Below are 26,644 nucleotides of genomic sequence, written 5' to 3'. Positions count from 1 at the left end.
CCATGCTCCGCACACCATTATAGGACGCACAACGTTATAACTACAATTTCATACAGTTTTTTAACTAAAGAAGCTTATTTAGTGGTGTGCGCCCATGCATTAAGTGACAGCCCGTGTTATGATTTCAACAAGGATTTTCGAGATACCTGGTGAAAAAAGAGGCTAGAAAAAATGATTAAAAGTGGTCTTTTGCTACATCCTGAAATACTAAGCAGGCAGCTTCTCATACAAATTTTAGAGGAGGTTTGTACTTTAAAAAAATAATTCATCTGTTTTGTATAAAAATCGTATTTTCATGGGAGCCGGGAGTTAAGCTTAAAGTTTAACTTGACTGAGCATTCAGACATTACATTGCAAAGCAGTATTTCGTGATCTTATTTACTATTATTCCTCATGTTCCTAGCATCCTCTTTTTATGACATTTTCAGCTCAGTAGATATCCACAAAAAACGCTGATTCCCAAAATATCAGTTGATTCCGATTTTGCACTTGCGAGTTATAAATAATGCATGATTTAGCATGTTTAGTGTATATTAGGCTAATTAAAAAAACTAGCGGGACACCCGCGCTATGCGCGGGTCCCCGCTGCATGTAGGTGAGTAAATGGGAATGTTCACTAAACAGGAGGAATTACTGAACAGGTAGAATCATTGAAAAGGTAAATTTTATTTATCTGAACCTGACCCTCGGGCCTCCTTAAAGCCTACGTTTCCATTTTAACTTCTTTCTTTCTTTTTAGTCTCTTCTACATGGGCCAATTTTGTTCCATTAAAAAAAAATTTTGCTGCTAAAGTGCTAAGCTTGTGATTTTCCGTTACCATTTTTTTTTAAATTTAAATCCAATCCCGTTCCCGTTATTTTCAAAATCTGTCCTTTCTTATATTTCCCTTTTAGCTTCTTTTTTTGCTGCATAGCTTGTGATTTCCCGTTTTCATGTTATTTATTTAATTCTGTCCTCAGTTTAATAGCTTTTTTATTTAAATTTCCTGATCTTATAGCTTTTTTTCCTTACATTTCCTGATTAGTTTCTCTATTTCCTTCTTTAGCCTATTTTATTCCCGTTTTCATATAACCCACATGCTCGTACAGCCTGTTTGTCCTCATTTTTGTTTTCTTTTTTATTTATAGTAGGCCTACCTCTTCATGTTGTTTGTACTTTTTAACACACATCTTTTTCCCGTATTTATTACACTACGGTCGTTCACCCGTAATATCATTCATTCATAACCTCATTAATATACGCGAAGCCTGTAATCCAATCAAAAGAAATTGATTGCCTGACCGCGCACTAATTGCGAGGTCATTAATAACTCACAATGACTCCGGACGCGCAACAATGACTTCTGCTGCGCGTGCGTGTATAAGCTACAGCGTTATGGCAACGCACAAGCCTACGCGATAACGTCACGCTTCTGTGATTGGTAGCTCTTGTTGTCGGCGCGAATGTTATATTCGCCTGGTTGATTTTTTTGTAGGGTAGGTTACAACAATGATTAAAACTGGTTATATTTAACAGCGTTTTATGGCATAAAATAACATAAAATCCATTTTGATTTGTTCAAAATATTAGACACGACGGTAATGAATGACAATAATAACTTTGCACCATCTATTTTGTGGTCATTGTGTGAAATTATCGGGTTTTGTTTTGGGCTGAGCTACCGCCTCGGGAAAATCCTCAGCCCAAAACAAAACCTCCGATTTCACAATGACCTCAAAATAGATGGTGCGCAGTTATTATTGTCTAATTACGTGACTCTGCGTCGTTTACGCGCGCGATGGCGAAGTGCTGCGTTACCCGCGCGGTATCGCTGCGCTACGCGAGCTGTTTGGTATTAGATACCATGTGTGACCGTGTGACGCGCAGGGCTAGCTTAGTAACTGACTAATTTTGTTGTTAAATACCTCTAGAGGATAGCAACGGACCACATTTTCACAGATTTTGAGGCCAATTCTTGACCGTTTTCAACCAAATTAATAACGGGACATTCCCGTATATTTCTCGATCTCCCGTATGAATTTGGCGACGTTTAGATCGAAACTGACGGAGCCCTAACACCAGCCCTTGCATTGACATGTATACACTAGGAGAAGTCAAATGGCGCCGTTTTCCCAATTTTGGCGTCGAAAGGCGCCATATGGCGTCAAAAGGCGTCGTTTAGCGTCACTTGGAGTCACTGGATCCATTTTGGCGTCACTGGCGCCAACTTGGCGTCACAGGTTCCAATTTGGCGCCAGTGGCGCCTTTTCGGCATCATGAGATTTTTTTGGCGTCATTGGCGCTGATTTGGCGTCGGGTTATTCTCCCGCATGGTGTTAGTGGCGCTAAAGTGGTGATCTGGTGCCAAACCTCCATCAATGGCCAATTCTAACATTGCAATTAAATTGTATAATGAATATTTTATTATTGTGACATTGTCTACCATTAATTGGTGAATAGACATCATGATTATAAAATTAATATACATCTGAGCATTGAAATCATCAACAACCACCACGGGCGGCAACCAGCATGCGTGGCATGTACTGTTGGATGTTGGTTTTCGAATGCACCACTTAAAAAACACAGTCCTTGATTAGCGCATGTGGAATGTAGACTAAATTCCTGACCTTATCATCTGTATGTAATCACAAAATTACTAAAATAGTGATTCTGGACCTAAAAATTATTTTCAGTTATTTTCAAAATATCCTTTGGTAGTACATACCAGTACATGGTTCCACAAAAATGCCTAATTTTAGCCAAAAATGTATGTAAATAACAGATATACAGCAACTACTTGTGACTTGAAAAATGTACTAGATGTGAAGGTTTCCATTAATATTGAGTTCCTCTTTCAGTTAAAGAACCATTTTGAACAAAAAATATTACAAAAAAAATATGGGTATTTTAAGAATCCTTTCCAATGAACAGTTTCATACCATTTATATCCAACAAATACTTACCTATATTAGATATTTTGGGTCTAACAGTAGGTCCATCTTTTCTTTAAAGAGTCATTTTAAATGTTAAAAATCAAAATTGTGATCATTATCACTTTCAAAACTTATGTGGTTATTCGCATTACTTTGGTTACTCGCATTACCGTGTTACCCGCATTACAGTTTTCAGTTGCTCACTATTTTATTGTGCTGGTTATTTTATTTTTTTGGATAAATTTCAGTTGGTATTAGCGGTAGAAGCATAATATGAAATGGCATTAAAATAATCTACACCAATCAAGAGATATTAAAAAACTTGGTCTTTCTGTTACTCGCATTACACATCAAAATAACCGTAATGGCTGTGCATTCATATTTGTACAATAGGAACCCTAGGTGGAAATTGTCTTTTGATTTTGAAAGATCGTAATAGGTACCACCAAAATTCATTTTACTTTTATGGAACCAACTTTTTTGTAGAAAAATATTAGACTGTGAAAAATGTACTATGGAATTACATGATTTTTACTCCGAAATCACAGCTTCAGAAAACAAGATGTTTTCCTGTGAATATGATATAATTAGAAGAAAAAAAATTATATCTAATAACTTTAAAGTGGAAAGGAAGTTCAGGAATGATTTTGAATTTTTGAGGTCATGTCCTTGTTGCGTGGAATCGCCCTTATACAAATATTGAATGTTTATGAGTTCAATGGTAAGAAAATTTTCATGAGGTGAAATATGGACTGCTCCATTCAACAAGGCTTTGCCGAGTTGAATGGAACAGTTCTTATTTCACCGAATGGAATATTCTTCCCATTGAACGAATAAAAACATTAAATATTTGTTTTATATAACTCATATAAGGTCATTTTCACAGTAAAGGGTGTAACTTTTGATTTTTAGGGTCAAAATTTCAAACCACTTAAATATGTTACTGTTTACTGAAATCATGCAAATAAGCAACTTAAATTCCAGTAAAATAATGTTTCAAGGCTTAAACGTAATAAAAAATTTGACATTTCCATAACATTTTGGTTAAAATCTAAGAAAAAAGGTATTTTACTTAAGCTCAGAAAATTATGACATGAAAGCTGGAATACATGTGAAATTACATTCCAAAGTAAGTCAACAGATATAAGTTAAATTTTATACCATGTTTTGCTATGTTTGCAATTGCAGGTTTGAAATTTTTTAACATCAAGTGTCATTTCCAATGGAAATTTCCCAACCTTAAACATATTTTTTAAAGTTTTAATTGGGCTCCTAAATAATTTGGATGTCAAACTTCATGTACAAATACTACTTGATAAAGATGATAATTAATCTTAATGTTGTTTCGGAGACTTCATTTGTTTCGGCGGCTTCAAGTGTTAACGGAAAGTTTGTATTGGGTCCAATTTTCAAACGCTGATGTATATCTCAACTGTTTAAAAACAAGTGATCTACTTTGCTACATTTTGATAAATAGATTGGATGAGCTCTTTTATTTATATTTGCATAAGCAGAGCTAGCTGAACAGTTTGTTTCGGAGGCTTCAAAAGAGTTAACGCAAAATCGCCTCTATGAAGTCAAGATTTTTAAAAAAATTTAAAAGCTTGCAAATCAACTAATTTTTGTTACCCATTTCAAGTTAAGTTATCAACTCTTATGACTCAAGAAGAAATGAAGAAATAGCATAGAATAATGAACTAAAGCTATACCCACAAAGTTTGTTTTAAACAATTGTTAACGGAAAATGAAGCCTCCGAAACGACAAATATCAAGTCCGGTTCTCAAAAATACAGGGCTGTTCACAATTAAAACTAATGTGGCAATTTTTACTGAGCATATGACTACACTTTCAGCATAGGAAAAATTATCCATGAACTGAAGAAAACACAGGGCTTTACAAAAATGTTACTGTTTTTTTAGTACATATTAAATTTTCGAAGCGGTACCCACACCTATAATTGGCGAGTCAAGGTGGTCACTGCGGTCTCTATACGCACACGGATGTCAGGGCTGCCACGGTAGCTCTGTGGAAGTGCAATAGTCTTTTTCTTAATATAGCAAAAATAATCAATAGTAATTGACCAATCAAATGACAAGAATCTTTGTATGAGTCACTAGTATATAAAACATTTGAACCCTGGCCTGCTCACCCCTACATGTATGATGCTACACCACTGTTTGATACAATGTTTGTCATTGTGACACATGTAGAAATTAAGTTATTAACAATTTTCACTCAGTACTCTCTTGATTGGAATTGCCCATCAGTTGACAAAACATTTTCTTGCTAAATAAAATACATTTGATATTGTAATTTCACTTGTGAATGTGGGAACTGGGGACCGTTGGGAAGCTCTATGGATGCTTGAAGTAGGCCTACATAAAGTTGTTGTAACATAAATGAAATATTTTAGTCCAAATGGTAGGGAAGATGGGAGATCCAGGATGCTACAAACCACACAACCCAGTGTTCACATGCACAATATACAAAAACTTCAAGGTCCCTCGAGTCACAGAGTTTGAATCTGGGCTCTCGTCAATTTGCACGGGCCCAAAATCAAATTGTAAAATTAATGTTAAAATGGTTCATGTATTGTGACACTTTTTAAAACGTTCAAATCAACAGCAGGTAATGCAAGTCAATCTTTGTAGGGCTGTCCACATCTTCAAATAAATGTGGGTATCATGGTGTTTGAAGTTTTGGCTGCTGAATATATCTAGCAGTTTGTGTTGATTTTGCTCTAATGTAATATGTCACTAAAAAAAACCCCTATATTTTTAAAAGTAAACATGGTACCAAAACCTACAAACAATGTAACATATGGTTGCCAATTTTTCAGAATTGCTTGGCTTGAGATATTGAACGGACTGCGGGCATGCCGAATGAAATATTGTTTGCTAAATAAAATTGTTATTTATTTTTACGCCCTGGCGCTCGAATATCTAAAAGAATTGGGGAGTGAGGGAAGAGACACAAAACATTGTCTCTGATTATATTTGATGTGTGAGATTTTACTATATCATGGTGTGTGATATCATTACCTTGGCATGTTATTTTAAGTTAAAACTACCGTGATATGTGGGCATGAGAAAGTGCCTAAATTTGTGATACTCACGCTGAATGCATAAGAGAACCAAATAGGTGTCATTAAATACCAAAGGGGTTGCAAACTGAGCCCTCTTACATTCTCAACTAATTGTTGATGTTCCCAAAACTTAAAAATCTATACATGGTATACTACATTTTGTCTTCCATCATGTGTACCAGCTGTGTTGGGAGGGGTTCTGATGAGGGACTCAGCCTTAGTTATTATGAAATTGAGGATGAACATTTCAATGATTTCAGTAATTATTGAAAATCCAAAATACATGCCTTTTACGTGTGTGCAAAATTTTCCTTTATCCCAACTAACTGAAATAATGCATACACATAATTGCTTTCCTTTTGTTCTATTCTATTTATGCGATTTATATTCTTATAATTCTACCAGTGAATCTTTATCATTACTATTGAACACAAAATATTGTTTTTGATACAAGTATTATTGTAAAACTGTGTTTGCTGCCCCCCAAATGAACAATTGCCATGGCAAATCCACAAGTTACATTCATATACTGCCATCTTCTGATAAAGAAAACATTGCAACAAATGTCCAGGTTTCAGAGATCAATTTCTATTGGTGTAAAGTTTTACTTTTCTCCCAACCAAGCCCCTGTTTACATTGTGAAACAAAGCAAACTGTTTTTTTATAAGCAGATGTTTCTGCATTGATTACAATGAGGTAGAACCAAAGCATACTGACTCCACCATGTTTGTGTGTCACTCATGGTTGCAAAATATTGTATCTCTTGATTATTTCGCTATATGCTTGGCAAATTTTAATTCAATGTACATTGTTGTTTGTTTGCATTCTGCATGGAACGCATTATGCGATTCTGCGGTATGGGTAACATAATTATTTGGAATTTTCTTCATTTAAGTTTGTTAAATGTATTTGGCTATATTCCAGAAATTAAAGGCACCCCCCCCCCCCCCCCCTAAAGAAGACACAGGATTCCCAACATTTTTTGCTCTGGAAATTCCCCCCCAAAAATGGTCATTATTTTCACAACCCTAAAGAAAAATGGAATTCCCAAGAAAAAGACACCGCTTTATTTTAGGCTTGGGAATTCCCAAAATTTCGACAAAAATTTGCCTGTCTTCTTTATGGACACTCGGAATTCCCAATTATTTAATCATTTTATTGTTCACTATTGGGAATTTCCATTTTTTCTTGGATAAAATTTTGGTCTGGGAATTCTCAAAAAATTATGGTACAAACTTACATGTCTTTTTAGGGGGGATACCATTCATTTCTGGGATAGCCCATTTAAATGTTATCAACATTTTATGTTAAATGGGGTAAATTATCCTTCTAGTAGACCTTTGCTATCAAATGTTATGATGGGCCCTAGTTATTCCTTTCCTAAAATCACTGTTTTTGTTATTTTGTGTAAAACCATGTCAATGACTGGTATAAGAATGTATAATTATTAGACTTATATTATTTAAAAGGATAACATATTGATTTTAATAAACAAAAGATGTGAACTCAATTTGGCTTTTAAGAGTACAATGAGCATTTTAAAATATCTTGTTTAGGCCAAAAAAAATAAAAGGTTTGTCTCAAAGCTCACGAGAAATTTAAAAACAAATGCGAAATGTGATTTTTTTTTTTATTTTTTATTCCCAACTTTTTTCATGAAAAAAAAAAAAAAAAGTCTGATTTTCACCGATTTTTTCTGGAAAAACCAAAAAAAAAAAAAAATTTTGAAATAAAAAAATTTCCGCATTTGTTTTTTGTCAAATCGTGGGATTTTACAAACGCGCGCGCAAGCTTTGAGACGAACCTTTTATTTTTTTTGGCCTTATATTTTTGTTGGCCAAAAGCAAGGTTGCAAAATCAGGAACTGCAGAGAGTTTCACCAAAGAAATGATACATTTTTAAATCTTCAATGTCAGCATTTTCCACTCAAAAATATTTTGTTCACACCTTTGGCTGTCAATTTTGGGAAGATTGTAACCAATTCAACTTAATGTAAATGGTTCCCTTCATCTTATCATTTCTTATGCTTTTCTATATTTCTAAAATTGACAAAAAATGGGTGTAAATGGCTGTTTCCATGTAATCTGGCTTCTCCTAATAGCTTAAAATTAAAGAAGCGCTGTACTGTATACGCTGAAATTTTCGCGGTGGTTTAATTTTCGCGGATTTCGCTGATCAAGAGGCATCCGTGAAAATAAAACCCCGCGAAAACATGATAATTAAGCATTTTACTATGTTATTCTATTGAGGAGATATCCACAACCGCGAATTTAACAACCCGTGAAATTGTCAATGATACATGAAACCGTGAAAATATATTCCCGCGAAAATATTGGCGTATACAGTATATCAATACTTACAGGCCCTTTCAGTGATCCCAGTGAAAATGCAAAAAGAATAAAATTGTTTATAAATTGATTAAAAATGAAGGATAAGCCATGTTCAGCCTTTGTTTAAAAGAAACACGGACTGACTCTAAAACTGTGTCCATGTTCAGCCTTTGTATGTACAAGAAACAAAGATACTCTAAAACTGTGTCCATGTTCAGTTATATACATGTATATAGCTATACCGGTTGTGTAATTGAAATATTTTCACGGCAATTCTGTCACTTGTAAACGCTAATTATAACTTATTGTAATTTTAATTGCCGACGCAGTTTAAACTTTATATATGCAGACATGGATATGCTCATGCAACTTTCCACCTCAGGTGATATCACATCAGGTGACTATACCTGAGGTGGTCGCACATTACTCTGCCAAAATAACAACGGACTTTTGTGTATGCACAGCATGCGTGTCATGTACATGTACAGCATGCTTGTGTTTTTTAAGATGCAGTATGACAATCAAAGTGTGATGTCAAACGTCAGGTGATGGAAGGGGTACGTGGTGGTTCTGGCCCCGGGTTCTGGCTGTACGTATACAGTGTTATAAATTCCATGTACTTGCTAGACTTGCGCCTAACAAAGACAGTCATGTTGCTTCAGTGGCGTAGCGTGAGTCATCCTATGGGGGGAGGGCACCAACCATTTAAATGGTTAGGGCACTGGCCTGATTGGGGGACACAGGCCATTTTTCTGCACTTCTTTTCCTATGGATTTTTTTTTTATGGATCCTAAGTTTTCAAATCGATTGGGGGTGGGACATGTGCAATTGTGTCATAACAAAGTAAAATTATATCCTGGCTTTTACCTGAAATCATTTATTAGCAATAGCAATAAACTACTTCTTTAGCTTGATGATTAATTTTTAAAGCAATTTTGCATGCAATAAATTCAGTTTGTAAATAATTGTACAACCACAAAGTAAGATTGCTTTCAGTTAGGCCTATGCAGGGATAGGGGGGCTATTTTTATGTCCTAAACGGATTTTAATTATAATCATTTGATTTCTACATAAACATTAACAGTATTGCACGGTTTGCACCCAAGGCATGTTGGACACTTACAGGGCGTGTAAAAAAAGCACCTGTGCGCACTAAATGGGTGTGTGCATTCGAGCTCAATGGCGTTGATTCATTGGGGCTAAGAAAGCTCCTAGCAATTGCAACAACTCTCATTAAAATAACTGATAAATCAATTTAAGGCCAGAATAAGGGAAGACAAATTTGTCCATGCCCGAATTTGAGATTTTTGATATTTATCAACACTATGTACTCTTTCACTTGAAACTGATAAAATACAATATTGCGATTTGTGTCGCGTCGCAATATTGTAGCATGTAACTCTGCGCGTATGTCCAAAACAGTCAAGGCGTATTCTGTATGTTGTTAATGCCAGCAAATGTGGGGTAAACAAAACAAAAATTTGGAGTCAAAATGCCACAAATTTTTTTAATTATTTTGAATTTTACGCACTAAAAGCAGACATTATAGAATCAAGTTGGTGCAAAAAGATGCATATTTAGACCATGCACCAGATACAGCTTTTACAAGCGTGAAAGTCTTACTGTTTTAAAATAATTATAAGGGCCTTTTGTGCATAATTTTGACTTTTTTTACTAAAACGTTGTTTTCTCAGAGTTCTCTAAATTAGACAATATTGCACGATCTTTATGACAAGATATCTTGAAAAATATGCAAACAAAAGGTAAATCTTTTAGAGCACATCAGAGTCTAGGGAAGGTTTTCTCATTTTTTGGTATATGTGTTTTAAACAAAAATATACACCATTATAATTTTAGCTTGATTAATAGTTTGACAAAATTGCTCTTTTTACATGTTTTCTTGAATATTTCGAAAAAAGAGATGAATTTAAACAAAATTAAAAAAAAACTTCCCTAAGTTCATGTCTCTTCTCCATGAAAAGCTAACTGATTTTTTTTTTACTGCAAACGGAATTTTTTTTAGGTTGTCTCAAAAAAATTGTGGAAAAAAAATGAATTTTTGAGATTTTTTCAAAAACTCAAAGATTTCTGACAAAATCTTACGTCACCATGGGATTCCTTGACTCATTTTCCTTTCCAAAAATGTATAGTTTTGGACTTTGGACATACAATTCAGAAATAATGATGCTTGAAAAGGTCCATGTTCTCTCTCATTACTCTGGCCTTAATTAGCTATTGTTGCAAGCAGCGGACTAGACTGCTGAATGCGGTTCAAGTCCACATCGAAACCAAATTAAGGTAAATGAAAAAATGAATGAAAATAAAAACTAAAAAGACCCAATTTTGCGGGACTCGAGGAGGACTCAGCTTGACTCTATAAGCCGAGTCCTTGGGTACGAATTTGAGTCCTTACTCAAGTCCGAGTCCTTACTCGAGTCCAAGTCCAGGAATGGAGTCCTCCAGCACTGCTTTTATATTACCTCACACTACATGTTCTACTATAATGGGGTTTCCAGTAATAATTATGGTTCCTCAAGTATTCCCACAGCATCAATTAGGCTAGTTGTGGTAAACCCCTTTGCCTTTCTGGGTGAATGACACACTCCAATTTTAAGAGTACACTATTGGGAACCAAAAAATGAACTAAAATATTGACTTGTTCTTAATGTGGCTATGACCTTTCTAGTCACACAGGTCTATTAATAAAACTTCAGACTTGTCAAGCAAACTCAACAAAGTTTCCGAAAATGAACTAACGTGAACTTTTCCCCTTCCTAGTGACAGGGTCTCTTTCCTTAGCAATTTGCAAAATTGCTAAGGTCTGTTTCTGTCAAGTTCTTTCTTTCTTTCTTTCTTTCTGTCAATCTTAGAATGAGCCACCGTAGCCATATGCTTTGAGCCATGTTGACCATAGTTGGTCATTAGGACCATTGGGTGGGGGACAAATGAAACATGATCAACTTCAGGTCAAAGGTCATCCACTTCCGGTCAATGGCCAAAAACGTGATTTCACTAAAAATGCTACTCCTTCCACAAATTACACAGCACGACGATGGCACTTTGGTACATGCATCAGCTATACCCAGTGTCTAAAAGTTATTGTCCAGAATCGGGGTCAAAGGTCATTAAGGGGCACTTCCGTATATGACCAAATACCCTAAATGCTGATGCTGTCGCAAATATATATAGTACAACAATGTTACTTGGTCATCAGGACCAATAGGTGGTGGCACAAATGTCACATGACCAACTCAAGGTCAAAGGTCATGGAAAGGTTATTATTGTCGAAAATGTTATTTCCTATTATTTTTTACTAAAACTGCTACTCCTTACACGAATTAGACAGCAAGATGACGTCACTTGACACATGCATTAGCCTTGAGGTCAAAGGTCATACGAAGGTTATTATGGCTGATGTGATTTTCTGTTCTGTTACTAAAAATTCTAAGTCATTCCACAAATTATAATATAGCATGATGACATTACTTGCATACATCCATTGGGGTCAAAGGTCATTGGGTCAAAGGTCATTGGGTCAAAGGTCATTGGGGTCAAAGGTCATGTAGGTATTACTTCCAGTATGTAGCAAAATACCTTAGGAAGTCGCACTATAATAGCGCATGACCAAAGTTGCACAGAAATATTTACATGAATATTGAATAATTTTTGGTTAGGCCGAATAAAAAATAATCATGATTTGCGTCTTCTCCCGCTTCCTTATTTGAGGTTTATTTTTATTTTTTGAAATTCAGTTATAACTTTCAAGTTAAAAAAATGTCTAGGGAGTAAAGATGCTTCCTCCTTTTTCAGGGCATTATTGTGTGCGCTAAAACAGTTCCAATTATGGGTATTTGCACCAATTGTACGATAAAAAATAAAAAGCCCCCTCTTCCTCCTTTTTGAAACATGTTTTTTTATTTTACTTGGCCTTATCAAAATGATTTCACATACTGTAAATGTTATGGAAAATAATTATGTAATATAATTTACATTGTATGATTATAATTATACTACAAACATCTGTTCATACATGTATATTCCAATGAATTATACATATGCTGGACCTTTTGAACTTGCATATGCCATAGGTGAGCTAACAAATTAACCTTGGTCTCTAGCCAAATTCCAAAGTTATAGTGCATTTCAAAAAAGACCTCTCAGTAAAATCAGCATAATATACTCTTACATGCATTCATGCAATATAGCTGGGCTAATTAGCTATAGGCCTAGTTAATTAGCTATTGCTAAGGTCGCGTATATGTGTATGCGCAATTAGCTCTAGTTTGCTATTTTTTTCATTTGCCACCACAATACATTCTCCTGTGTTTATTTCAGTAATACTTTATAACTGGAAGTATTTTTTATTTTACACTAATTTTGCCCAAAATCACAAACATAATGCATTTTTACCCTAAATTTTACATCAAGATATAAACATGCAATATTTTCCCCAAATTAAATGCATGTCACTTGAAATCTCTGCAGCCAATATATGAAGTCTGTTGCCGGTTTGATTTCAAATTTATAGCCATTTTAATATATGGTCATTTTCACAGTAAAGGGTGTAAGTTTTGGATTTTAGGGTCAAAATTTCAAACCACTTTTAAATATGTTTCTGTTTACTGAAATCATGCATAGAAGCAACTTAAATTCCAGTAAAATAATGTTTCAAGGCTTTTAAAAGCCTTAGAAATCAAAAGAAATCAAAAGGTTTAAAAACCATTTGATTTCTAATAAAAAATTTGACATTTTCATAACATTTTGGTTAAAATCTAAGAAAAAATGTATTTTAAGCTCAGAAAATTATGACATGAAAGCTGGAATACATGTGAAATCCCATTCCAAAGTAAGTCAACAGATATAAGTTAAATTTTATACCATGTTTTGCTATGTTTGTGATTGCAGTTTTGAAAATTGTTAACATCAAGTGTCATTTGCAATGGAAATTTCCCAACCTTAAACATATTTTTTAAGTTTTAATTGGGTTCCTAAAATAATTTTAATGTCTAACTTCATGTACAAATACTACTTGATGAAAGGAACCTCCCAGCCAAGTTTCACAGAAATTGGAGTTATTTTTTAGAATTGGCAATTCAAGCGATTTGTGTTTCGGAGGCTTCAGTTAACAAAACAGGTGATCATAAAGTAAAATATTTGGCTAACTACTACAAGTTGACATGAAAATATAGGTAAAAAATATCACAATTACCAATTTTCATGCTTTGTTTCTAAGTATTGAATTTCAGTTGTGACAAAAATTTAATTATCACAGCAAGTCATTTTTTTTGTTTCGGAGGCTTCATGTTAACAATGGTTAAACATTGCAGAAGTAGTTTATTTGAAACCAACACTGTTGGGATCATCTAAGCTGTTATTTTCTTGTGTGTATTGAATCAATGATTCTATGCGGCAGATATTGTAGATTTATCACATGTTAATTTTTTCACCCATTTGTTAAGTATGGTGTTAACTTGCATGTGAAAAGCCTCCGATACAGGCTTTTTGGGGTATCAGTATATTTTTCAAGCATTAACCATAATATCAACAATTTTTTTAATTAATGACATTCTGCACATATCAAGTAACAATTACAATGCAGATATCAATATGGAACACACCAATTTAGATATGCATAGATGATAATTAACCTTATTGTTGTTTCGGAGGCTTCATTTGTTTCGGAGGCTTCAATTGTTAACAGAAAGTTTGTATTGGGTCCCATTTTCAAACGGTGATATATATCTCCACGATTTAAAAACAAGTGACTTGAGGATCTACTTTGCTACATTTTGATAAATAGATTGGATGAGCTCTTTTATTTATATTTGCCCAAGCTTGCTGAACAGTTTGTTTCGGAGGTTTCAAAAAGTTAACAGAAAATTGGCTCTTTGAAGTCAAGATTTTATAAAAATTTTAAAAGCTTGCAAATCGACTAATTTTTGTTACCCATTTCAAGTTAAGATATCAACTGTTATGAATCAAGAAGAAGTGAAGAAATAACCAAGAATTATGAACCAAAGCTATACCCACAAAGTTTGTTAACAATTGTTAATGGAAAATGAAGCCTCCGAAGTGACAAATATCGAAGTCCGGTTCTCAAAAATACAGGGCTGTTCACAATTAAATCTTATGTGGCAGTGTTTACTGAACATATGACCGTACTTTCAGGATAAGAAAAATTATCCATGAACTAACTGAAGAAAACACAGGGTTTTACAAAAATGTTACTGTTTTTTATAGTTTTTCAAAATGGCAATATTAAGTACATTTAAGCCTGCTAAAACTGAACACAGTAAATTCCAAAGATGATTATGCTACCCAAGGTAGCTGCTAACTAGATGACTTATGTGGCCAAAAATCATGGAATTCTGTGGCTTTATTAGAACACTACTGATCAAAATCCAAAGTTACACCCTTTACCGTGAAAATGACCATATAATATATTGACAATTTTTTAAGTAAATATTTGTGCAAAATCATACAAGATCCATTTTTCAAGGCAAATATCTCAACTCACATCTGTTTTCATTTTTCAGAAGGAACACTTTTTAGCCCTTTTAAAAAAAATATTGGCCAAATATTAAAATTTGACTTTTATTGCCAGCTAAGGGCTCTGGTATGATGTTTCAACAGTATTTTGTGTGGGACATGAGAGCACATCAGGCATATCAAATTAAATTCTGAATACAAAGAATGTCCTTCTGATATCAATAACTTTGTTTTTTTTTAAAATTCACAACATAATACAAATTGTATGACAAATTATGAAAATTTGATATTTTTCTCCCAAAAAGTTCTATTTCTTTGTGTGTTTTGGGGGAAAAATCCGTATTTTGAATACAAAAGGTCAAAATTTTTAATTGATTTTATGTTGGCTTTTCATCCCACTTTAAGTACATCATTATCATCAATTTTAAATCATTTTCTATCAAATTGTGTATTATCTCGCGAATTTCTAAAAAATCTAAATTATTTGATATCAGAAGGGGGGGCGCACTCTAGTTTCACAGTGTACACATGCGTGGCCAGAGACTTTTAAATGTAAAAGCGCTTTGAGGCTGTTTACGGCATAAAGTGCTATATAAATATCTACATTTATTTTTTTTAATTTAAAACATAGCCTAAACAGGATTTGCCCTTTTGAGCAAAATACATGCCTAAACAGGAATTTAGAAGGGTTTTGCAACAAATGTTATTCCCTATAAACAGGACTATAAACCTAAAAGATATACCCCTAAGCAGGATTTTATCTGAAATGAACCACCCCGATATCTTCATGGCAGAAATCGCCATGGTAGGTTGAATCCACCGCCACGCATGGCCATTTTGTTCCGACCTTTTTAATAGTTTTGAGACGCATAGGACATCTGACTAAGGCTACTGACAATAACCCAGAGACTGACCTCGCTGTGTGTGAGTGACCATGGTATACACCATAGTTCAACTGCTTCTACCTCCACGATTGGCATACACTGCACTATGGTTCAGCACATATAAAATCAGAATTTTTTTCAGTTCAAGCCCCTCGCTTCTTTTATTTCTCAAGACGCTATAGCTAACTATCATATCCATTGAACATACTGTATTTAAGTCAAATAAACGCCCGGGCGTTACATTTTCCCAAAAAGCGTTTATTAGAGGTCATTTTAGCACGACAATTCCCGTTAAAATCATTAGGTAAGCTTAAAAGTCACGCTAAAATGATGAACTATGAACTTTTGACACTGACTTTTGGATCACTTCCGGGTTTCTGATGCAGATTTTCGCCATTTATTGCTGCTATTATCGACCATGTGAGCAACTTGGTAAGCTTATTACACAAGATAGCATGGAAATATCGAATTTTTGAAACATCTTGGTTGAAAAAAAGTGGTGGGGTGTTTATTTGAGGGGGGCGACTATTTGACTTAAATATGGTATATATATTCAAGTGTAAGGAACCAAATCTGGTTTCTTTAGACAAAATCATTTACGGGAGATATTCATCATTTTCTACCACGGTATCCAAAGATTTTCGTCTAAATATCAAAATCGTGCATAGCACATTCACATGTATCGATCCCGGGTATTGATTTTAGTATCTCCTCTGTACCAAGTAATTATTAGCCAGGCGATGTCGGTGTGCCATGTGTCATGTTATTTCATATTTATGAATATTAATGAGCTTATACTTATTTGTATATTATTTGTATTTATAAACCTTTGTTATATACACACCTTTGTGTGGGGCCACCTTAATTACGAACTGCGCAATTCTAGTTGTTACTCTTTTCCTATAAAAAGGTCTAAAAGTGGGAGACAAACATTGACAAAAGGTCCACTTAAGTTTTTGGTGATAAGACATTCAAAAGGGCCAAAAAGTGCAATTTGTAGCGGGGTTTGAGTTCACAAATCTGCCCAAGTATACAGTCATTCAAGTACTGCACCTCGACTCCCCCACCCAAAAAAATAAATTCTGCATATAGGCCTATATGTGTGTGTGTAAGGGCCTGGCCTTCACCAACTTTACAGGCCCAAACTCAACTTCAGAATATTAGCTAATATTATGGTTATTTTATTTTGTTTGTTGGAAAAGGAACCAAATTTTCAAGGGGTATTCAGGCCTTTAGAAGGTCTGAAAAGTTATTTCTATACATACACTACATTGGCTTAGGATGGGGGGGGGGCTGAAACTTGAAAAAAAAATTGGTGCCCCCCTTCCTAAGCCTATGAACTTCACACATGATTCTTCCAAAATCTACTTGCATACAATATCTTCCATATTTTAATAAATTTCAATACTTTCATGTAGCCTACATTTCTTTCTTTCTTTTGAAGATTATATTGATTTAAAAACTGCCCAAAATAAACATGCAGTTTGCAGCTGTATGAATTTGAGTCTGAAAGGCATTCACAACCTAATTTGTATATCTCTGCAAATAAGTTTATAGGCCAACATACTCTTGTTCAAGTTTATTTTAAATTTCCTATAAAATATGTACATGTATACTGTGTCACAGTAGTACTAGCAAGTTATGACTAGTAGAGCTAAAGATAGTTCAAATTTACCACTCTTTATCATGTATATTGTCAAATAGAGCGAGCTAGGGGCAAGAGGTCAATATGCTTAATGGCATTTGAATTCCAGCACTGCTATTAAAGGTGCACTGGTATATTTAGAGTAAATTATTAAACACATTCTAGTGTTTTGAAAATCCCATAAATATAGCAGTGAGTCAGGTGTTTAAAATATATGCCTTCTCTATGTACAATGTATTTAAATTATTTACATGAATAAAAGACTAAAGTAATCTAAAAATGCAACAATTAAGTGGCAAATTCAATCACATTTGCTTTCTAAGAAAACAGCCATTTAAGATCTGTGTAAGGTTATTTTCTTCATATAGTATCTCAATTTATACTTTAGCACTAATTATATATAGGCTTAAAAAAATTGTTTCAACATTAAAAAAAATTAGGGTAGGTAGGTCGGGACTTGTTTTTTTACTCAATAAAGCTGTATTAAAATTGTGTTTATAAGGCCTTGGAACTTTTTGCTTCTTTTTTTTTAATTCAATTTTTTATTTAGCTTTATTTCTTTATTTTTTGCAAAAAAACCCAAAAAAAACCTAACCCTAACCGCCTAAGGGCTTTTTGGCGACGGGAAGGGAAAGAAGGAAAGAATAAAGAGAGGAAAGAAGTTGTTTGCTCTGGGTGGGATTCGGTTCGAACCCGAGACCCCTCGCATGCCAAGCACTCGGTCGGGCGACACTTTGCCACGGGTCTTGGGCTTCACTGGCAGCGAAACTGTGCCTATATATCACTTAGGGCGATTGCGTCATCACACCATGTGGGATGCATGCACGAACAGCGCATATATCAAGTAGTATTTAGTACGGTTAGGGTTAAGGAAGCCTATACTGAGTTTCGATAGTGGTAACCTAACCCTAACCGCCTAAGGGCTTTTTGGCGACGGGAAGGGAAAGAAGGAAAGAATAAAGAGAGAAAAGAAAGAAAGAAGTTGTTTGCTCTGGGTGGGATTCGAACCCGAGACCCCTCGCATGCCAAGCACTCGGTCGGCGACACTTTGCCACGGGTCTTGGGCTTCGCTGGCCAGCTGAAACCGTGCCTATATATCACTTAGGGCGATTAATGCGCCATCACACCACGTGGGATGCATGCACGAACAGCGCATATATCAAGTAGTATTTTGTAGTATTTAGTACGGTTAGGGTTAAGGGTCAGGCCTAATTCTAGGGTCGGTCAGGTTACAGCAATCAATGATTTTTTAGGCCTTACATAGACCTATATGTATGAATACAATAGCATACAATACAATTTTTAATAAAGCAGTGAAAACCCCTGCTTGTTTTTTAAGTTGATTGGACAGTTTTAATTATAGTATGACTGAATAGGCTACTAAGTTTCTGGTTAAGGAAATGTTATGTCAATTTGAACATTATAAACTATGAGTTTCTTAATATGTGTTTGTCTTGCAAGATAATATCTATTAACAGTGTAGGCCTATAATAATCGCAGGCTTACAAAAATGTACAATAATCGCATGTCTATATACTTCCCTGATGAGTAAAGGTCTGTATCTGTGAGCCTTGATGCCTTTTCATTTAGTGCTCCATCAATTGCACAATACATCTTTTTGATTTTGTTTGTTTTTTTGTTTCTTGTACAAAAACTATATTAGAATAAAAAATAAAACAAATGAATATACTTCCCATCTTGAAAGTGAAATGTATTTTTAAACAAATGTTTTCACTATTATATTATCAGGACCTTGGGAAATCCCACATGGTTTTGTGAATTCACCCATGGGAAATCCCACATTTATTTTTTTAAACCATGTCATCTTTGTGGAGAGTGTGGACTGTGGATAATATCTGGAATAGCCCAATACCTTGGCACAGTCCCTACTCCAATCCAAGTCAAACATTCCATGTAACACAGCTTAACACAAGAGCTCACAAGCATGCAAGCAAGCTGCTTCTCTGCCAAAATTGACCATAATGGTCAAAATCTCTATCTCACCTTGTGCACTTTACAATGCTAAAATAAAAGAAAACATTACTTTTTTTCACACCCATTTCATTACCAAAAAAAACAACAAAAAAAACCAAAAAAAAACCAAGTCTCATTGAATGCTGTCCGATAAGGCCAAAAAAAAATAAATTGTTGTGTTGCCCTCCCAAGCCTAAAATCTGGTAGTACAGCCGGCGGATTTTTTTTTTTTTTTTTTACCAACTCAACCATTTAATACCTACTATTTCACAGTAACATGAGTGAAGAGAGGCATAATGCATAATATTGGCTGTATTTTCTACCCAATGTTGAATATTTTATTGAAGTAAATATTAATATTAAGACCCTTCACAATTAATTCTTAGTTTACTATTTAAAGATTTTAAAAAAGGCATGAGGTAACTTAATTATTAGTTATTTATTACTTATTATTTTCTTCATTTTGAAACAAGTGGTCACAGCCCAATATCAACATCCTGCATGGTACATTTTGGCACTGCAGATCATATTGCAATATTGATTTTATACATTGATAATAATATGTGTTATTTGTTTGTTTGTTTGTTTGTTATTTGTTTGTTTGTTCAGGATTCATGATCAAAGTAAGAAAGTAGCAAATTAATATAACCAGAATGTCATTTAACAGAGAAAATGACAGATAAAAATCAAATAATTAAATATTTTGCAATTCTCAATTTTTAATGCGGGCGGGAAACAGGAAACTCAAAATCAATTGGGAAGGGCCTAACATCCATGTTGTTGGAATTCAATGAGTAAGTCCTATACTATCCAATTAAAGTGCTGGCTTGGAGCAAAATCTTTTTAGTGAACGTCAGGGATCCGGGAATAGGCTTGGGGGTCCATGTATGATATAAAAAAATCATTTGTTATTAAAACAAAATTATTTAAAAAAACCCGGGACCAGATTTTTGCCATTTTGACCCGGCCGCGGAGGGCAACACAACATATTTTTTTTGGCCTAAGCAGGGCCACTGGTTCCACATTTCAGGCAGGGGGGGCACTCAACTAATATTTTGGTAGGGGTGTGCAGGGTACTAAGAACCGATTTTCAGGCAAAATAGGGACTTCATGAACTTAAATTTCAACATGGGGGTATAGTTAATTAAAATTAGGCCAAACTATAGGCTGGGGAGCTTACAATTCACAAACTTTCCAAATTTGAGCCAAAAAACTACAATTCTCAGAGTTTGAGGCACAAAGACTTGAGCATGATCCAAATTTGGAATTATGGAAACTTTCGGGCCTCATAACTGCTTAATTGTTGGTCTAAAGTATATATGATTATACATATTTACAATGGCAAAGACTTGATAAATTCATAATGTGAGGTTAAATTTGGGGAAACCTAAAAAGCAGGTTTTTTGGCCCACTTCTTTTTCATTCAACGTAACAAAAAAATTATTAGGTCAAAATTATTTTTGTTTTAAAGGAAATCTGTACCATAAACTAATCAATGGCTATATAGTTGCAGTAATAATAAAAACGACAAACAGTAAAAAAGTCCTACGCTTATATACGTCCAAATAAAGGAGAAATTCTTAATTCCTTCTGACGATCAGCCGTCAGTTTGAAATCCATGGTGGCTGCCATATTGCTACCCGATGTATTTTTATTACGCTGTAACGGTACCCCGATTTTGAAACCAGCGAAATCTGTGCCACAAGCCTCGTCCCTTATGAACTTTGGTGACACAAAGCGAATACTACTAAAGTTCAGATTCAACATTCGTTCAAAAGAAAACGCGACAATTTTTACTCATAAAACTACAGAAGAACATAAAAAAATGTATTTTAAGTAATATTTATGATCAACAATGTCTTTTGAGAACGAAAAGTGTAAAAACAGCACTAAAAAGCAAAAGTTGTTGTGGGGGGATCGCGAATGCCATAAAGCAACACACGCTCGCCGAAGGTAGCCAAGGGTCTGTGTGAAAGGTTACACTACCGCTTGTGGCAGAAAGGATTCGCAAGCAGCTATCATGGCGGCTTCCATGAATCGCAGAAACGAAGGATTAAAAGTGCTTTTTCTTTGTTAGGAATATTCCGAAATTCATAAAGACTGTCTGGTATGTTTAATTTAGGGGTATATAACTATATTAGCCATTGATTAGTTTATGGTACAGATTTCCTTTAATTTTTAAAAACTAGATAAAAACATCTAGGAACCATTTTTAAAAAACAAATTTTTAGGAAATGGTAAATTACCATCCCCTAACATGCTGACATTTTAAAGCAATTTTTATCCGACGACCAACCTACAGAAGCAAACATCTTTTTAGCTGAATTGCATCAACTTGATTTGCTCACAAGACTCATCAATATTTGAAACTCAGAACAATGCAGCCTATTTCCAATGTAATATGTGGCTGGACGCGGCGAATGAGCCGTAAACTCGGCAAACTTCATTTCGAGCTACAGGTGAAAATATATGCAAATCTCAGTATTTTGGCGAAGTTGAGATTTTTGCAGATTTGAAATGTTTAAGCTTTCTTCTAAACACATACAAAGTTTTATTTTAAAGAAATAAGTGGAAATATGAAATAATCTACATTTTCTGAGGCCCATCTGATGAATGGTGATGTTGCTTCCCTAACTTTGAACGCGTTTTTCTTGGTTTCGCGTTTTGATTCATGGCAACCTATAACAAGCCATAACTTCGCTTCTGATTGTCATATGAAGTTCATTGAGGTGTCATTTTAATCCCTGAAACATGCTCTTTGCAAATATGTAAAAAAGTACAAATGACCAGAGGGGGACTTTACGGCTTTATATTCGAGGTGTCCAGGCACATATCACCTATGCAATCATAGCCAGGAATCAGAGATCATAAAGGCAGTTGTTCTTCGTGACCCATTATGTAACTGTACTCTGCTAATCCTTTGTTCAACACTACATTGCTTATCTACAAACACATTCTGTACATTTTACAAGCCCTCTTGAATGCCTTAAAATGTAAAATACAAGTGGTAGCTGGTACTATCGTATAGCCCATTGTTCACATTTGTTTATAAGCTGTATCTGTTTTTGTGATTGCACAAAAGTGATTTTCTGAAGATTTTCAGAAACATTGACCAGCAAGCATTAGATTTTCTATCCAGTAGAAATTGGGGACTTATTTTGGCACAGTATAGTAAAGGGAGTAAACCTGAACACCTGACCTGAAATTTTGTTAATTTTCATCAGGAGGATTGGCTTCTCAGTATATCAAAATAATATTAAATTTTATTATTGCAATGTTAGAATTGGCGGAGTATGCCAATTTGGCACCAGAACCACCATTTTGGCGCCACTGACGCCATATGTGCTGTGAGAAAATACCCCGACGCCAAAATGGCGCCAATGACTCCAATGACTCCAAAATGGCGCCAATGACGCCAAAATGGCGCCAATGACGCCAAAAAAATCCCTTGATGACAAAACAGCGCCACTGGCGCCAAAATGGATCCAATGACGCCAACATTTGGCGCCAGTGACTCCAAGTGGCGCCATTTGGCGCCTATTGACTCCAATCGGCGCCTTTTGACGCCGAAATTGGGAAAACGGCGCCGTTTCACTTCTCCTAGTGATACCCACACACATAGTCAGTCAGTCAGTCACAACATTTCTTTATTTATAGTAAGATAAACATGTTTCACATCCCTCCCGCCCTCCTTTTAAGTTTTATGAGGTTCCTTCTATTATTAATATTATAATTTATATTTATATTTTTTGAAATTCAGTTATAGCTAATGTCTAGGAAGTAGAAATTATGCTTTCTATGGCCTTGCCCTTGCTAATAAAAGGTTCCAAAAAAGTTAGTCCCCCTGAGAAATTTGGGTATCCAAAAACTGCGAAAAAATTCAGGGCGCGAGATGGAACAGCCAAATCTCGGCAAAAGCAGCAATGTGAAGGCGATCTATCGCAAGTGACCTCATGCTGACCAACAGAATTCTCAATTCATCAACGTCATGTTTAATAGTGTTTGTTTACTTAAAGGAAGGTGTTCTGATATATTTGGAAAATCAAATTCTTTAAAACTTATGTATAACATAAACTGTTGTCTCTTTCAAGCATTCATGCAAAAAGATCATGTAAATGTTCATTGTAAATGCGACTAATTCTTCATGGAATTACTGACATTTAATACAGCGTAAAACTGGTCGTCTACAGTGTTTAATGATAATCATCATGATCATGTTATGTAATATATTGATATCAAATGAAAGATCTTATTTTTCTCATTATAGCATACTGAAATTAGGAGTTCCAAATCAGTGTATTTCCGAAGATATCTTCAAAAACTGCTGAATTAGTCTAAAATTGGGTATACCACATTTGAGACTAATTCGGCAGTTTTTTGATGATTTCTTCGCTAATATACCGATTTGGAACTCCTAATTTCAATATGTTAATGAGAAAATATGAGCTTTCACCTGATACTAAAATCTGCATTTTGATCTTGGCTAAAGTTGGGGATGAGGCTGGTCACTGTGGTCAGTCCATGTGAAGACACACAGTAGATGTGCCCATCAGGATATGTGTACAAGCTGAATTGTGCTGCATCTAGACTACATTGTAGGCTGGGCAATAATGTCCATTTGAAGTGGAGAAAGATGTGCTTAACAGTTATTTCACTTGTTATGTTATTCTTGTTGTAGATTTAGATATATAATAATCATCTGCATAAAGATGCAACCAGTTGAAACCATTGCACGTAAAACTCTATGCTTTATAGAAAAACAATCAATTATGAAAATCAAAATATTGATAAACAAGTTCTAAATTTATATCACCCAAATCTGTAAATATAGACCAACCTCAGGCAAAGACCCTGTGGTGCTGGACTGCTGATATTTCTTCTCTATGTAATTGATCGATTAATTCAAGTTTAATTTTGATTGCAACTTTGCAGAGACAAGTAAAATTAACACAGAGACAACATGCAACTAAGCAACTGTTGGTTGAAATATTTCATTGTGTGGTAACTCCACTTCCCCAACAACAAATTACACGCTTGAACAGAAGAGGACGCTACATAAGAAAGAAATTAAAGCGTACCGATGGCAAGAGGAGGAATTCAGAGGATGGCAGGAAAAGGTATTTACATTTTTGGAAAGCAATCTTAATCAGTAACAATAAAAGCACAATGAACTAGCATGGCAAAATGTATCTGACCCATGAAATGCAATTATATCTGTAAATCTATTTTCAATTATGTAGATTTAACTCTATAATCATTCACTCTAACCCAAACTTAATCCATGAGTGCACTATATGCTGCAATTGCCCACAGACAGCTGCTCCCACCAAACACATTTGTACCTTGCTGATACATGTAGCATAAAACACCTCTAAGTGCACATATAAGGGAAGGGGTGGTAAGAAAAAGGGAGACAAAATTCCTTAAAGTCTGGAATACCGTGTTAGCCAGCATCCCATCGGGGGATCAAGATCCTAGAACTGACACAATACTCATCATTCCTTCATTCATTCCTACCTATCCTTTTTTCTTACTTAAATTTCTCTAGTTCTTTCGTTCTCTCTTTTTTGTTGCTTTCTATGCCATTCATGAGAATTTTAAAAAGTATACAAATTAACCAATTTAGAAATTGCAAATTTTGCATGTAACCATTTGGGAATATTTTCTTTTATTAGGAACCACCAAAGTGAACATGACAGTGAATATAAAGAAAAGTTACCTTCTAAAAGAACACCAACAGAATTAAAACATGATGTAGAAGAAAAGGTTCATCACCACAAGAAAAACCACAAAGTAAGTACATTGGGTTTTGCTATTCAAATCCATACACCCCCTATGGAAGACATGACCTTAAACTCCTGCATAGGGGGTATAGATTTCAAATGGAATCACTAGGTAACCTCATTTGAAATCTACACCCCCTGTGTGGGAGATCAAGGTCATGTCTTCCATAGGGGGTGTATGGATTTCAACTGGAATAGCCCATTGTAATCTATGTTTCCCAACAACTGAGATGTTTGGTTCAGGTCTGCGATTTATTTCAGACTTAACAAACTTTACAGCTGCACCATTGGCATAGCTTGGCATATGCTTGTAATGGTGGTGTTCAAGAGCATGAGGTCAAATGTTATGACCTGTCAACTTGAAAATAGTGTAAATCAAATCTAAAATGCAATCAAACTTTTAAGTTGAAAGGTGGCTTATGGATACCTCACTTAATGGTGATGTTCAATGTTTACAACTCATTATTAGCGTATTGTTATAGCTGCAATGGATTGCACATAGAGTCAAAATTTATTTGATGCTATACACCCCTTGAGGACAAATTGTTTTCTTTGCCTCCCCTGACAAAAAGTTCAGGCAGGCGTGCAGAGGGTACATACACCCTGGGGGTATCAACATCTTTTGGGGCTATTTATGCTATTGCGCACCTTGGGTCTAAGGTCAGATAGTAAATGTTAAGTCTACATTTGATGACATTGATGAAATGATGGGAGGTGTGGTAGGGTTTTTACTATGCCTACAATTAGTTATTTTCATTGGAAAAATCTTTTTACAGCAAAAGAGACCAGGCCAGTACATATATTTTTTTTTCTATTCCAGAAACACAAAAGAAAAAGAAGCAGTTCAGAGGAAGATTCCACTGATTCAGAGGAAGAGAAAAAGAAACGCAAGAAGCACAAGAAGAAGAAAACTCATCATGATATGTCTAGGGAAGAACATAACCATAGCGAAAAAGAGAGGACCGAACACAGAGATGAGAAAAGACACAGCACTTATGCCAGTGATGAAGGTAGATGTAGTGAAAGAGACTATATTGAGAGAAGAGAAGAGCACAAACATAAAGCACGAGATAGAAAGTTGAGCAGTAGCAGTGACTATTCAAAAGATGACCAAAGACGGAGTGGTCATGGCAGAGATTATGATGATAAATCAAGGCACAAGGTGAAGGAAGTGTATCGAGAAAGGTCATGTGAAAGAGATGGATACAGAGAGAAACACAAACATAAATATAGGGATAGAGATAGGAGGTGATCAGTGGTGTGCACAAAAGGGGCTGTGAATCATGCAGCCCTCTTTTTTATCTGCCATTTAGGGATATCACATCCAGTCACAGGACACTTGATCTTTGTCACATAATTTTCTACCGAGCTTAAGTGTCGGCACCAGGATTTTTTTGCCCCCTTGGTGCTACTACTGCTTAATTTGATATTTTCCACAACATTTAATATCAAGAGAATGATTTCTAGGGCTTGTGACATTATGTTATCACTGGAAATCTGATTATCATACTTTGAAAGAGCAAATTTGATGCTATCA

General features: G+C 35.1%; 1 protein-coding gene across 1 annotated transcript; it reads left to right on the top strand.

Annotated features, from left to right (window-relative positions):
• Positions 1-5: 5 nt before the first annotated feature.
• Positions 6-26,359, top strand: LOC140160161 (uncharacterized). The gene is made up of 4 exons (XM_072183438.1): positions 6-243; positions 24,257-24,441; positions 25,000-25,117; positions 25,928-26,359. Exons 1-4 carry the CDS (start codon positions 172-174, stop codon positions 26,357-26,359), a joined length of 807 nt encoding a protein of 268 aa, XP_072039539.1. The 5' UTR covers positions 6-171.
• Positions 26,360-26,644: the final 285 nt, after the last annotated feature.

This window comes from Amphiura filiformis, chromosome 9 (assembly GCF_039555335.1).
Source record: "Amphiura filiformis chromosome 9, Afil_fr2py, whole genome shotgun sequence".
NCBI classification, from domain to species: Eukaryota; Metazoa; Echinodermata; class Ophiuroidea; order Amphilepidida; family Amphiuridae; genus Amphiura; species Amphiura filiformis.
Note: the sequence above shows the minus strand (reverse complement) of the source record. Positions and strands in the feature narration are given on the sequence as shown.

Excerpts from the sequence above, each read along its gene's own strand:
- LOC140160161 (XM_072183438.1), top strand. The coding sequence starts at position 172 with ATGATTAAAAGTGGTCTTTTGCTACATCCTGAAATACTAAGCAGGCAG. Across the intron at positions 244-24,256 it reads TCATACAAATTTTAGAGGAG|AGACAAGTAAAATTAACACA; the intron begins GTTTGTACTTTA and ends GCAACTTTGCAG. Across the intron at positions 24,442-24,999 it reads TCAGAGGATGGCAGGAAAAG|GAACCACCAAAGTGAACATG; the intron begins GTATTTACATTT and ends TTCTTTTATTAG.